Below are 14705 nucleotides of genomic sequence, written 5' to 3' on the forward strand. Positions count from 1 at the left end.
ATTGGGACTTAAAATGTCACAACCAGATGCGTCAGAGACCGACTCAAAGAGACAGGGATTTTATACAGACGTGAAAAACAATAAACTCTCCCACCTCCTGGGTGCTTCTCAGGCGCTAGATGGGCGCTTTATACGCATTCCTTCTCCCAACTCTCGCAAAGAGGGACTGTCATTGTCATCATTCCCCTTTTGGAGATGAGGAAAGTGAGGCTCAGAGAAGTTAAGTCACCTGCCCAAGGTTACACAGCATGAGCAGAGCTAGTCAATGGTAGAGCTGGGATTCGAACCCAGGTCTCCCCAATGCTTGAGCCTGCCTTCTTAATCATGATGCTGTATTACTTCTCAAGAATCGTGCTGGTGTGGCACTTTGTATAGACGGGCCATTACGAGAAAGTGGGCCCGACAAGAAAGGAAGGGAAGAAGAAAACAAATCCTAACATTTATTGGGTGCTTAGTACAGGTCAAGACATTGGTGGTTCGGTGGTAGAATTCTCGCCCTCCACGTGGGAGACCTGGGTTCCAGCCCCGGCCAATGGCCCTCATGCAAAGCCACCACTCGTCTGTCAGTGGAGGCTTGCGTGCTGCTAGAATGTGAAACAGGTTTCAGTGGCACTTCCAGACTGACAGGCTAGGAAGAAAGGCCTGGCAATCCACTTCTGAAAATCAGCAGTGAAAACCCTATGGAAGGAGAGTCAGCAATAGGAGGAGGAAATGGAATGTGTGACTAATTGCGTCCATGAACAACTGCCTCCTTTGCCATGAGACCAGAAGAACTGGATGGTGCCCGGCTACCATTACTGAATAGTTTGATCAAAGATTCTATAGAAGATCCTGATAAAGGGGGGACATGCAGAACAGAATTTCAGATTCTCATGGACTCTAGACTTTCTGAAGTCATGGAGGGTGGAGGGACCCCTGAAGCCATTAACCTGAGACAATCTTTAAACCTTAAACCAAAAATATCCCCTGAAGTCATCTTAAGACCGAACAATAATTCAGCTTAACTAGTTCAAAAGATCTGCCTTGAGCATTGTGCTCTTTTAAGAACTGTATGGGATCACACTGACAACAGCAACTCAAAAGGTTAGATAGGACCCTGAAATCGCCTTTTTTTCCCCAAATTTTATTTATTTTTTTGTTTTTGTTGAGAACATACACAATAAAACAAACACCAATTCAACAGTTTCTCCATGTACAACTCAGTGACATTGATTACATTCTTCAAATTGTGCAACCATTCTCACCCTCCTTTTCCTAGCTGTTCCTCCCCCATTAACACTGACTCACTGCCCCCTAAAGCTCCTAGTTTTTCGAGTCGCTGTTGTCAGTTTGATTCCATATAGATAGTTCTTCTCAAGGCGGGCCTTTTTTACTAGTTAGGCTAAACTATTGTGCGGTTTAAAGAAGACGTCAGGGGGTATTTTTGGTTTAAGGTTTAAGAATTATCTCAGGTAATCATTTCAGGGGTTCATCCACCCTCCATGGCTCCAGAAAGTCTAGAGTCCATGAGAATTAGAAATTCTGTTCTGTATTTTCTCCATCCTGAAGTCTTCCTAGAGCCAAACAATAGGTTAGCTTAATTAGTAAAGAATGTCTGCCTTGAGCATTGTGCGCTTTTCAGATCTATACGGGATCAAACGCAAAAGGTCAGACAGGAAGCTTAGCGGGCAGTGAGTTTATGTTAAGGAGGAACACCTCAATAAAGGAGGGTGAGAATGGTTGCACAACTCAAAAAATGTAATCAATGTCACGGAACTGTACATGTAGAAACTGTTGAATTGGTGTTATGTTCTGCTGTGCACATTCTCAACAACAAAATTAAAAAAAAAAAAAAAATCCTATGGCCTAAGCTGCAACCGATGATGGGGACGGCACAGGAGCAGGCAGCATCTTGTTCCACCGTGCATGGGGTCACCGTGAGCTGGGGGCTGACTTGATAGCAGCTATCAACGACAACTAGTATGAGTCAGGCCTGTTTTAGAAACACGAGACATATTAACTAATTTAATCCCCACAGCAACCCTACAAGCTGAGTACTGCCAGGAATTAACCTCCCCATTTTACAGATGAAAAAACTGAGGCTCAGAGAGGTGGGGTCACCAGCAAGCAGCAAGGGATGGGATATGAACCCAGACAGGCTGGATCCAGAGTCCATGCTGGTAACCACTGGCTGTCCCATGGGGGTGAACCCTTGAGGATAGGGGGATGGATAGAGCAGTGCTTCTGAAAGTAGAGGGTACGGACCCTGCTGAGAATCTGATGAATCCCAGGGACATCCTCCTCAGAGTAACACAAGCCTGAGGCCATTTTGTACACCATTTTCTCAAGTCACAGATGCCAGCCCGCTAGGCAGCAGAACCTTCAAACAAAAGGGATTCTTTAGATGAGAAACGTGGTGGAGACGGGGACCTCAAAGAAGGGAAATTTGGAGAAGGTTCTCAGGCAGGTGGAAACTGTACAAAGAATCCTGAGGAGCTGCTGGCCCTACAGAATAGGAACCTCATGAGAAAGGAATGCTGGAGATGACCCTGTGGAGGCAGAAGAGCAGTAACAGAACCTCTCGGGAAAAGCGTGGAACAGAGCTTCAGACTCATACGGAAACCAGACTTAGTGGATCCATGGAGACTGGGGTAAACCCCAAATCTAATGCCCAGAAATAATCTTTGAAGTTTGAACTGAAACTATCCCATGAAACCATCGTTCAACTAAACACCAGTTCAGTCCAATTAACAAAGAACGTTTGCCTTGAGCACAGCTCTCCTTATAAAGAATTATCTGTAACAGTGTAAACTTATTACAGTTCATCTGAAGCACAGATGAGAACTGTCTTAGCTCTCTAGAGCTGCTGTAACAGAAATACCACAAGTGGATGGATTTAGCGAAGAGAAATTTATTGTCTCACAGTCTAGGAGGCTAGAAATCCGAATTTAGGGTGCCAGCTCCAGGGGAAGGCTTTCTCTCTCTGTTGGTTCTGGGGGAAGGTCCTTGTCATCAACCGTCCCTTGGTCTAGGAGCTTCTCAGCGCAGGAACCCTGGGTCCAAAGGATGCGCTCTGCTCCTAGTGCTGCTTTCTTGGTGGTATGAAGTCTGCCTGTCTTTCTGTTCACTTCTGTTCTATGTCTCAAAAGAGACTGACTCAAGACACAACCTAATCCTGTAGATTGAGTCCTGCCTCGTTAACAAAACAGCCTCTAATCCCGCCTCATTAACATCACGGAGGTAGGATTTACAACACGCAGGAAAATCACATCGGATCACAAAATGGTGGACAACCACACAAAACTGGGAATCATGGCCTCGCCAAGTTGACACACATTTTGGGGGGACACAGTTCAATCCATAACAAGAACTTTAAGGGGCAGAGAGCCTAAATGAACGGTCATGAACCAATATGGGTAGAGACAGTGAGGATGGTGACACAAAGTGAAGTACGTAACCAATGTCACTGAGAGTCCATGTAGAAAATGTGAACGGATGTATGTTTGGTTCTGTATACTGCTACCAAAAATAAATAAAATACTAAAAAAACATACAAACAACAACAACAGAAAATCTCCATGGAGCATTCGTTCTGAGAATGGAGATACAAAAAGACACGGGGTCCTGATCAAAAGTCGGGGAAATGCAGAACAGAAATTCAAATTCTCACGGAATCTAGATTTTCTGGAGCCACTGAGGTGAATGGACCCCTGGAACTATTATCCTGAGATAATCTCTAAACCTTAAACCAAAAATATCCCCTTTACTCTTCTTTTCCGAACATTTTAGTGTGCTTTGGGTGAAAGTTTACATAGCAAATTAGTTTTCCAATGATTGTTACACTAATTGTTCTGTGACGCTGGCTCCAATCCCTGCAGCGTATCAGCACTCTCCCCATTTCCTCCCTGGGTTCCCTTTTTCCATTAGTCTGGTTTCCCTGTCCTTCCCTGACTTATCATCTTTGGTTTTGGGCAAATGTTGTCCTTTTGCTTTCATACAGTTGATTGTTCTATGGAGAACATTCTTCACGGGTGTTATTGTTTATTTTATAGCCCCGTCTATTATTTGGCTGAAAGGTGGCCTCCATGAATGTCTTCATTTTCAAGTTAGAAGGTTGTCTTAGGGCAACAGTCTCAGGGTTCCTCCAGTCTCTTTCAGACCAGTAAGTCTGTTCCTTTCTTTCTTTTGAAATTCATTCTACATGTTTTACCCATTCTACTCAGCATCTTCTATTGTGATCCCAGTCACAGTGGTTGATAGTGGTAGCCGGGCACCATCTAGTTCTTCTGGTCTCAGGTTAGAGGAGGCTGTGGATCATGTGAGCCATTACTCCTTTGGACTAATTGCTTCCTTGAGTCTTCGGTTTTCTTCATTCTCCTTTGCGCCAGGCAAGGAGAGACCAATAATTGCTTCTTAGATGGCCACTCGCAAGCTTTTAAGATCCCAGGTGCTACTCACCAGGCTAGGATGTAGAACATTGTCTTTATGAATTCTGTTTTGCCAACTGACCTAGATGTCCCGAGGTGGTCCTTAGCCTTCAAGTCCAGTAGTTCAGTCCCAATATCTAACTAGTTTCTATAACTGTTCCCTCTGTGTGCTCCATTATACATGAGTATACATCCAGTATTTACCAATACGTATGTAGAAATATCCACCACGTTATATACATGTACACGGGTATACTCCCATAAGACCTCCCTCACCTATTCAGCATACATATTAGCTTATGTACGTAGTCAGAAATTATTGTTTGTTTCTTAGCGTTGTTGGTGGATCGTGTGCATTACAGCACTTACTGTAGCTGCCCTTTCTTCTTGCGTACTTCTGAGCATCTTCCTTTGCTTTGGTCACGTTGTGCTAACTTCCTCCACATTGTGTATTGCCTTTCCCTTCACCAGAATTAACACTTACCTGCTATCTAGTTAGTGATTCTCCCTCCCTCCCCCTCATCCCTGGTAACCACCAAAGAATGTTTCTTTCTGCGTGGAAACCTGTTCTTGACTTTTTATAACAGTGATCTCATACAATATTTGTCCTTCTGTGACTGACTTATTTCACTCAGCATGATGTCCTCCAGATTCATCCATGTTGTGAGACGTTTCGCAGATTCATCGTTATTCTTTATCGTTGCGTAGTATTCCACCGTGTGTATGTCCCACACTTTGTTTATCCATTCATCCGTTGATGGGCGCTTAGTTTTTTTCCATCTTTTTGCTATTGTGAACAATGCTGCCATGAACATGGGTGTGCATATGTCTATTCATGGTATAGCTCTTATTTATCTAGGACATATTTCTACAAGTGGGATTGCTGGATCATATGGTATTTCTATTTCTAGCTTTATTAAGGAAGCGCCATACCATTTTCCATACTGGTTATACCATTTTACAATCTCACCAGCAGTGTAGAAGAGTTCCAATCTCCCCACAACCTTGCCAGTATTTGTTACTCTCTGCTTTTTTGATCAGTGCCATTATTGCTGGGGTGAGATGGTATCTCATGGTAGTTTTGATTTGCATCTCTCTAATGGCTAATGATCGCAAGCGTTTCTTCACGTGTTTGGGAGCTGCCTGAATGTCTTCTTTGGCGAAGTGTCCATTCATGTCCTTTGTCCATTTTTTAATTGGATTGTCTTTTTGTTCTTGAGGTGTTGAAGTTTTCCATAAATTTTAGAGAGTAGGCCTTTGTTGGATATGTCATATCCAAAAATATTTCTCCCCAGCCTATAGGTTCTCTTTTTACTCTCTTGGCTAAGTCTTTTGATGAGCATAAATGTTTAATTTTTAGGAGATCCCAGCTATCTAGTTTATCTTTTGGTGCTTGTACCTTTTTAGTTATGTGTGATATTCTATTTATGCCATATATTAGGGTCCCTAGCATTGTTCCCAGAAACCCTGGTGGCATAGTGGTTAAGTGCTACGGCTGCTAACCAAAAGGATGGCAGTTCAAAATCCACCAGGTACTCCTTGGAAACCCTGTGGAGCAGTTCTACTCTGTCCTATAGGGTTGCTATGAGTCAGAATCCACTTGACGGCAATGGGTCTGGTTTCTTGTGGAGTGTTATCCCTCTTTCTTCTTCCATGATCTCTATAGTTTTAGGTCTTACATTTAGGTCTTTGATCCATTTTGAGTGAGTTTTTGTGTATGGTGTGAGGTTGGATCTTGTTTCATTCTTCCGCAAATGGATATCCAGTTTTGCCAGCGCCATTTGTTAGGGAGACGTTTTCTTCCCCATTTAATGGACTTTGACCTTTTGTTGAAGATCAGCCGTTGGTAGGTGGATGGATTTACTTCTGGGTTCTCAATTCAGTTCCACTGGTCCGTGTGTCTGTCGTTGTGCCAGTACCAGGCTGTTCTGACTACTGTAGCTGTAGAGTAGTTTCTGAGATCGGGGAGTGTGAGACCTCCTGCTTTGTTCTTCAATAATGCTTTGCTTATCCGGGGCCTCTGAAGTCTTAAAACCAAACAATAGTTTAGCTTAACTATTAAAGAATGTCTGCCTTGAGTATTGTGCTCTTTTAAGAACTATCTATACGGGATCAAATTGCCAATAGCAACTAAGAAGAGGTAGGAGACTTAGGGGGCAGTGAGTTTATGTTAATGGGGGAAGAGCAACTCAGAAAAGCAGAGTGAGAATGATTGCACAACCCGAAGAATGTCATCAGTGTCACTGAATTGTACATGTAGAAACTGTTGAATTGGACTATGTTTAGCTGTGTATATTCTCAACAACACAAAATAAAAATAAAAAAATTATAGGAAAAAAAAAGACACGAGCACCTACAGAACTGGAATCATACGGGGGAAGATTCCATGGAATGAGAACCTAATAATAAAGAAACTCGAAGGAGAAGGACCCCAACGAGAAGGGATCCTACCTCTCAGGACCCTTTACTAGGAAAGAGGACAAATGGGGACGAGCCCCCACAGGTACCAGTAGAGCCTTTACAGACAGAGAGCAGGAAACTTGGGCAGGGAGAGTCTCCGCCCTCCACGATCTGAGCGGAACCAAAGAGCTCCGGGGACGCGAGCCCGGAGTTTACTTCCAGAAGCGCGCAACCCGGGCGACTACAATCCCCAAGAGGCCCCACGGCTCGCGGCCGACTTCTCGCTCCCTAGCGCCCGCGCAGTTACTGCCGGGACACGTAGTCCCCGCCGCTGTAACCCCGACCGGAAGGTCATCTCCGCCCCCGCCGCCCGCCCTACCTCCTTCCATGTCCTCCGTCCAGTTGCGGCTGCTACTCGTGGGAGAACTGGGCGAGGTGTAGTAATCGCCCCCGGGGCTCGTGTCCACGTCTTCCTCCATCGAGCCCGATTTGTGCCGCTTGCTCCTAAGGGGCAAAGGGAGGAGAGCGCGCGGACCGGTTATCAAAAAGCCCGGGGGAGGGGCGGACTTCATAACTTCCGGCCCCGGGGGGGGGCGGAGCAAGGAGGGTAGTATCGCGAGACATCACGGGAGCCCCAGACTTTCGGTCCATTTTCAGTTAAAACTTGTTCCCACCCTCCTGTTGCTTCGATGGGGTCAGCTAGGGCCTGAGGTGGGGAGGGCCTTAACCAAGGTCAGACAGCAAACTAGTAGCGTGGAGACTAAAACCCAGGCGCCCTGCTAATCGCTTGGCCTACTGCAATCCTCAGAACCACCCTATAGGATTATGATGCCCTTTTTACAGATGGGCAAACCGAGGCATACACAGTGTCACCGGTTCACGGCCACACAGCATACCTCAGCAAGAACCTGTGTCTGAAGACTCAGGGGAGTCCCACTGGCTGGGGTTTCAGGGCTGGGAGAGGAGGCATTTGGGGCTGGATTGTGATGGATGAATAGGCAGAGGAATGAGGCAGCTGGAACGAGATTGGGGTGGGTGAAGGGTTGTGAAATGCCCAGAGTTGGGTACCAGGGCACGTACCCACTGGAAGAGGTGCTGGGTAGCGTTCTTCTCATGCCAGTGCTGGCTGGGTTCAGGTCATACGCCAGGTGCCCCTGCAGCTCCCCGAGGGAGAAGTTGGGTCCTGTTCCAGTCACCACGGGCGCTGCAGAGGGCGACAAGGAGGAGAGTGAGGGAGGCAGCAGGGCCCAAGGCTGTGGTTTTCCCTGGAGGAGGGGGGAGAACCACCTGGGGCAGGCAGATGGGGAGCCGTTTCCCAAACTGGCCTGTTCCTAATTTGGCCCAAACTGGCCGTATTCTATGAATCAGAAAACCAAGGCCATCGAGAGAGGCCAAGGTTGCACAGTGAGGCAGAGGCGTAGCCATAGCTGAAGGCCAAGCTTCCCAGCCCCTCTGAGTCCAGGCTGTGTTGCTCAGGACAGGGAGGGTGATGGTCAGGGTTAGGCAGGACAATGCCCAGAACTCTCTGGAGTGGGATAAACAGGGGTGTCTGGACATGTGGAAGGGGACAGAAGGCCAAAGGTTAGGAGGGGTGGGGCCCTCTGGGGTCTCCTGGGACGGGGAGGGGGCGGCCTCAGGGAGGAGGGTTGCTGGACGGAAGGTTCTTTATCGCCCTCCATCCAGCATTTGGATTCTGTTTCCTGGGGAGCTGGTGTGTCACCCTGACCCTGGGCTCTGGGAAGGGCCCGGATTTTTCCCTTCCTGGGAACTTTGGCTTGGTGACAGGGGGTGGCTGGCGAGGGGGTGTAGGGTGGGGCTGATGGGCTCCTTCCTTCCCTCTGAGCCCTTCCCCTTCTGCAAACCTCTCCTCTCCTTTTAGCCCCTTCCCCTCGCTAAGGCTCCCTTCTACACCTTCCTCCCCTCCCTGAGCTCCTTCCCTATCTCTGAACTCCCTCCCTCATTCTTGAGTCCCCTTCCCCTCCCTGAGTGCGTCCTCTCTCCCTGAGACCCCTTCCCTTCTTGGAGACCCCCTCCTGGAACCCTTCTACCTCTCCAACCTCCTCTCCCGTGTGAGCCGCTTTCCTTTCTCGGAGCCCCTCCCCTCTCTGAGCCCCTCCCCTCCGGCCCCTCTCTAAGCTCCTCCTCTTCCCTGAGCTCCTCCCCTCTCTGAGCCCCGCCCCCTCTGATCCCCTCCTTTTCCCTGAGCCCCCTCCCTTCTCTCAGCCCCCCTACTCTCAGTCCCTCCTCTCCCTGCAGCCCCACCCCTGTCTAAGACCCGCCCCCTCCGAGCCCCCTCCCTCTCCCCTCTCCGGGTACCAGCTCAGGGCGGGCTGGGACACTCACTCCGGGACACCTGGATGAGCTCCGTGACACTGAACACGCCGGAGGTGACGAAGCTCTCCTGGAAGTCAGTTGTGTCTGGAAGGGGGAGAGAACGGGGTCAGCGGGCGCAGCTGAGCTGGGTCGGCTTCCCTCGACACCCAGACCTCAGGGCTGGACGGAGCCTGGCCGTCACTCGGCCCACCCCCTGCGCGGGGTGGCCGCTGAGCCCCTCAGTCACATGGGGGAGCCCTTTCCTCCTATGTGGCTGGAGGGAAGTTCTGAGTCTGCCCTCAGTCCTTCTCACTGCAGCCACAGCCGGGGTGCCTTCTTCAACGGCTCTGGTCCCACACTGGGACTGGCTGCAGAAGCCGGCCGGCTGTTGACCTGGTTCAAATCTAGACTCTGCCCCCTACTCAGTGTGTGAGCCTGGATTTGTCCTAATCTCCAGAAACGGGGACCATGAACCGCGTCATCTGCGGGGAGGGGTTGTGAGAAATAAAAGGACGGAGGAGGGGCCTGTTTGCTTGCTTTCCATCACATATCGCCTGTGGGACAATGTTCTTTTCTGTCTCCCCCTGCAGACTGGCAGCTCCTTGAGGGCAGGGGCGTCTGTCTGTCCGGGTCCTGCAGCGTCCCCAGTGCACACAGCAAGGCTGGATGGACGGTCCACAGGCGGCAGTGCGAACAGCCGGGGCCCCCAGAACCAGTCTTGCCTAATGTCAAAACGGGACCCTCCTCTGTGAGCCGGGGTGGTTTGGACCTATTTCACAGATTTGGAACCTGTGCCTGGAGAGCGTGGGAGCAGGCCTGTGGGGATCCATTCACTCAACTGAGCATCTATGGTATGCAACCCTGCATTTAGAAAGCCCTAAAGGTGGAGCCCTGGTGGCACAGTGGTTAAGAGCTGGGCTGCTAACCAAAAGGTAGTTCAAATCCACCAGCCGCTCCTTGGAAACCCTGTGGGGCAGTTCTACTCGGTCCTACAGGGTCACTATGAGTCGGAATCGACTCGACGGCAACAGGCTTAGTTTGGTTTGCTAAAGGTGGTGAAGGGTCCCTGGGTAGTACGAATGGTTTGCGCCTGACTACTAACCTAAAGGTTGGTGTTTGAACCCACTCGGTGCCATGGAAGAAAGGCCTGGCGATCTGCTTCCTTAAAGATTGTTGTTGTTAGTTGCCGTTGAGTCCATTCCGAGTCGTGGCGACCGCATGTGTGTAGAGTAGAACTGCTCCATGGGGTTTTCAAGTCTGGACCTTTCAGAAGTAGATCGCCAGGCCTTTCTCCCGAGGCACCTCTGGGTGGGTTCGAACCATCAGCCTTTCAGCTAGTAGCTGAGCGCTTAACCGTTTGCGCCACCCAGGGACTCCTCCTTAAAGAGTACAGTGAAGAAAACCCTATGGAGCAGTTCTACTCTGTAACACCCGGGGTCGCCATGAGTCAGAATCGACTCCACGGCAATGCGTTTGGCTTTTCGGTTTAAAGGTGACGGTGGTTAAGAGGGAGAAACGTTAAAATGTGTGACGTGCCAGGAACGGCGCCTGGCACCAAGTCACCACTCTGGACGTCCTGGCCACCCTGATAAGGGCAATCTTAAACACCAAATTTTGCCACCTCCCCGAGGTGCACAGTGTTCCTGGCAGCAGGAACGGCAAGGGCAAAGGCCCTGAGGCTGCAGCGCATTTGGCAAGTTGCAGGGCTGGAGCAGGAGCCAGGGGAGCGTGGTTAGAGCCGAGGCAGGACGGGCTGGCAGGGGTGGGAGGGCTCAGCTCAGAGGGGTGGTAGTGGGAGCAGTTCTTCTCTCGGCCCCCAGGGGGCAGCACGGGGCACAGGAAGCTCACAGCGGTGCCCAGTGCCCCAGCTGTCCAGAAACGCGGGTCTCCCTGCCTACAGTTTTTATGCACACCGCTTATTGAGCAATTGCTGTGTGCCTGGCCCGGGGCTGGGAGGCTGAGAGCCACCACATGCCTACAAGCACAGGGCGGTGGCCCCTGAGTGTCTAGGGGAAGTGGCTGTGGCCGTTTCCTGCTGACCTAGCTGGCCAGCTGGAGTCAGCAGCCCTCTGCCCTCCCCCGCGGGGTTTCCTGTTTGTGCTCCATCTCCAGGGGACTCCCTGGCGGGCGGGGAGGACCTGATTTCCTCCGCCGGCTGCCCACACTCCCCACGGGCCCAGGCGCAGCACTGCCGCTGCCCCCGCCTCCCCGAACATCTGGTTTGGAAGGCGGCACCCAGGGGATCACGGGAGGCCAAGGACTCAGGTCACGACACAGGGCGGGCCAGTCACCACAGGCCAGCGAGCAGTGGCCTGTGGGCCTGTGAACCTTCTGGAACCATCCTGTCTCCCTTCCAACGGGGATGTCCTCCCCCACTTGCTTTTTCTTCCTTCCTTCCTTTTCATCTCTCCTCCTTCCTCCCCCCGATGACCTCCTCTCTTGCGGCTTCTCTCTTTTCTCTCTGCCTCATCCTGCCTTCCCCCCTTTCTTTCTACAAATATTTATGGAGCACCCACTGTGTACCAGCCCCGATTCTAGACACCGAGAGCACAACAGTGATCAAGACAGACAAAAATCCCTGCCCTCCACTGGGGAGACAGACCACCACCAACAAAGCAAATACATAGGCAATCACTAACTTCCTCCGAAGGAAATAAAACGGAGGGCTGCGATGGAGAGTGGCTAGGGCTGCTTGAGCTGCTCGAGCTGCGGGGTTCAGGGAAGACTTCTTTGAAAAGGGGACATTTGAACTGAGACCTGGGGAGATCTAGAGAGAGAGTGAGCAGGCAGCTGCCCAAGCAGAGGGCACAGTCTGTGCAAAGGCCCTAGGGCAGGACTGTGCCCGGTGAGTTGGAGGAACAGCAAGGAGGCCTGCGTGGCTGGAGCAGAGTGAGCAAGGGGGAGAGAGAAGGAGAGGAGGGCAGGGAGGGGGCAGGGCAGGTCATGCAGGGCCTTGTGGGCTGCGGGGAGGACTTGGGCTTTTACCCAAAGGAAGTGGGAGCCCTGGAGGGCTGTGGGCAGAGCAGCCACGGGCCTGACTCAGGTGCTCACGGGCGCCCTCTGGCTGCTGCAGGGGGAACAGACTGTTGGGGCAAGGGCGGGAGCGGGGAACCAGGGTGGATGCACTGGGCCAGGCGGGTGATGATGGAGCTGGACCAGGTGGAGGCCAGGGCCTTTGCAGCACACCTCTGCATCCTCCCATCCTTCCTGCTCTTCAGGGAAGTTCTCGTACTTGTCATTCCTGACCACAGGGAACTGATTTTGTCTTTCTCTTCCATTATACAGCCCCTGGGGCTTCATGGGGTGAGCATCTGAGGGCCCCCACCCACGCTGCGAGCTCGGTGTTCAAACTCCAGCCCCTTCGGAAGGCCCCTTACCCTTCTGAGCCTCAGTTTCCTCATCTGTGAAATGGGAACACAGCAGCATCTACCCCATAGCGTGGTGAGGAATGAATGAATGAATGAATGAAATTTATGAGGTACTCCCGCCAGGGCCTGGCACACAGGCGGCACTCAATACATGCTGCTAAGTGGAAAAGGGGAGAAGTTGTGCCCCACCCCCCGCTGCCCAAGCCGCCCCAGACTCACCCAGCGTGATGGGCTTGCTGTCCTCCTGGTCAGAGCCCATACCTGTGCGGGGGCTGCTGCTCTGTTCCGCGTCTGCAAAGAGAAGGAGGAGTTGGTGACATGTTGTTGTTGGGTGCCGTCGAGTCGATTCCGACCCATAGTGACCCCATGTGACAGAGCAGAATGGCCCCTATAGGGTTTCCCAGGCTGTGATCTTTACAGGATCTGATAGCTAGGTCTTTTCTCCTGCGGAGCCACTAGTGAGTTCAAACTGTTGACCCTTCTAGCTAGCGGCCAAGTGCTTAACCGATGTGCCACCAGAGCTCCTGTTTGTTGGTGACATAGCGAGGACATCCTGCAGAGAAGAAGAGGTGTCAACACTGGTGGCCCAGGCTGGGCTGGTGACCATGAACATGCCCATCCTTAGGCCCCCAGTATGTGTGTGCACACCTACCCACATGTGGACACACCCATGTGCACCCGCCTGCTGCAGTGTGGCCTCCCAGACAGCCAGTGTGCAGGGGCAGGGGCAGTCCTGGGTAAAAGCTCAGGTCCAACAGCCCGGGTTCAAATCTCAACTCTGCCACATTCTGATCGTGTGGCTCTGGGCAAGTCACTTCCCCTCTCTGAGTCTCCGTTTGCCCATCTGTGAAATGGGGATGATAACCTGATGCACAGCGATTCCTTCAATCATGCCTTCACCCTATGAGGAAGAAGCTGTCATTATGCCCATTTTACAGATGGGGAAACGGAGGGCCAGACAGGTGAGTTCTTGCACCCACGGGCCCCTCCCTTCAGCCTCGGCCCCTGCAGCCCTACAGCCTTTGGTCTGGGGTTGGCATTCAGGGCCCATTCAGGGGCGGCCCTCTGCGGCTGCGACTCCCCGCCCACCCGCCTGGCATGGGGGCTCCCTCCGCGCTGGCGCCCGCCCCTCCATCTTATCTAAAAATAATCAGACTCCTTGGCGGTCGGGAGAAGCAGACAGACGCTGAGCTCAGCGTTATCGGCTCCGGCAGCCTGGGTGGAGGCGGAGCGGCACCGGCCTCCTCTGCAGCCCCCATCCTCCACTCTGGGCTGCGGCGGGGGGCCCTAGGGCCAAGCCTGCCGGGCAGAACCCGCCACCCTCCAACCTCCACCCCCATGTGTCCCTTGGGCCAAAGCCAAAGGTGACAGGAATCACTATCAAATGGCAAAGAAAGAGAATCAGGCCCCAAAGCCAGAATGTAATCGCTGTGTGACCTCAGACAAATGGCTTCACTGCTCCGAGCCTCAGTTCTCTCCTCTCCCAAACGGGCCAGCACTGGGTTGCAGCAAGGAGACACATAGGAGGTGTTCGGGGCATACCGCATGCTGGGTAAATGGTAATGTCCATTGCATTATTGCTATTAGCGCTATTTTTAAATCCTTCAAATAACCCGCCTGATGGTCGTGAAGATGGTGCAGGATCAACCAATGTTTTGTTCCGTTACACATAAAGTCACCATGAGTCGGGCTGACGTGACAGCAACTAACAAAATAACCTGCAGATTTGGCTTTGTTACTGCGCCCATTTTACAGACAAGGACAAGTGAGGGTGAGAACGATGAGGAAGGCCCACCCCACGCCTCTTCATGGCTTCATTCATCCGTTCGCAGGCTCGGCGTCCAACACCCGGCACAAGAGCCGCTTGGCTTCTGCGGTCAGATGCCTGAGTTCAGATCCTGGCTCTGCTGCAACCAGGCGGTGTGGCCCTGGGCAAGGACCTCAGTTTCCTCATCTGTAAAATGGGCTGATGACAGTGGTTGCCCCATAGGGCTGTACGGGAATAATAACAAGAGTCCTTGGGACCTTGGCGTTTGCCTTGGCGTCATGCTGGAGGCTTTGCACACACCACGTACAGAGAGCCCACTGTCTGCCTCCCTGAGGACGCTGCAAACAGCACTGTGCGAAGCTCTGTGCCTCAGTTTCCCAGTCTGTGACAGGGTTGGTGGGGGCGGCCTCTCCTTGGCCCTGTTCTGCAGCCCAGCGGGGCCAGCTGAGC

The 14705-nt window shown here is 51.7% G+C and overlaps 1 protein-coding gene across 2 annotated transcripts in view; it reads right to left on the bottom strand.

Annotated features, from left to right (window-relative positions):
* NFIC (nuclear factor I C) overlaps window positions 1–14705 on the bottom strand; it is a 72327-nt gene that overhangs the window by 16965 nt on the left and 40657 nt on the right. For both annotated transcript variants that reach the window (XM_004378477.2, XM_004378476.3), the window contains exons 3-6: window positions 12707–12778; window positions 9150–9224; window positions 7887–8010; window positions 7186–7310 (exon numbers count right to left, since the gene is read on the bottom strand). In XM_004378477.2, the coding sequence (XP_004378534.1) occupies window positions 7186–7310; window positions 7887–8010; window positions 9150–9224; window positions 12707–12778 (396 nt within the window). The remainder of the gene's footprint in view (window positions 1–7185; window positions 7311–7886; window positions 8011–9149; window positions 9225–12706; window positions 12779–14705) is intronic.

The sequence above is a fragment of the Trichechus manatus genome, unplaced genomic scaffold (assembly GCF_000243295.1).
Source record: "Trichechus manatus latirostris isolate Lorelei unplaced genomic scaffold, TriManLat1.0 scaffold00057, whole genome shotgun sequence".
In the NCBI taxonomy this organism is placed as follows: Eukaryota; Metazoa; Chordata; class Mammalia; order Sirenia; family Trichechidae; genus Trichechus; species Trichechus manatus.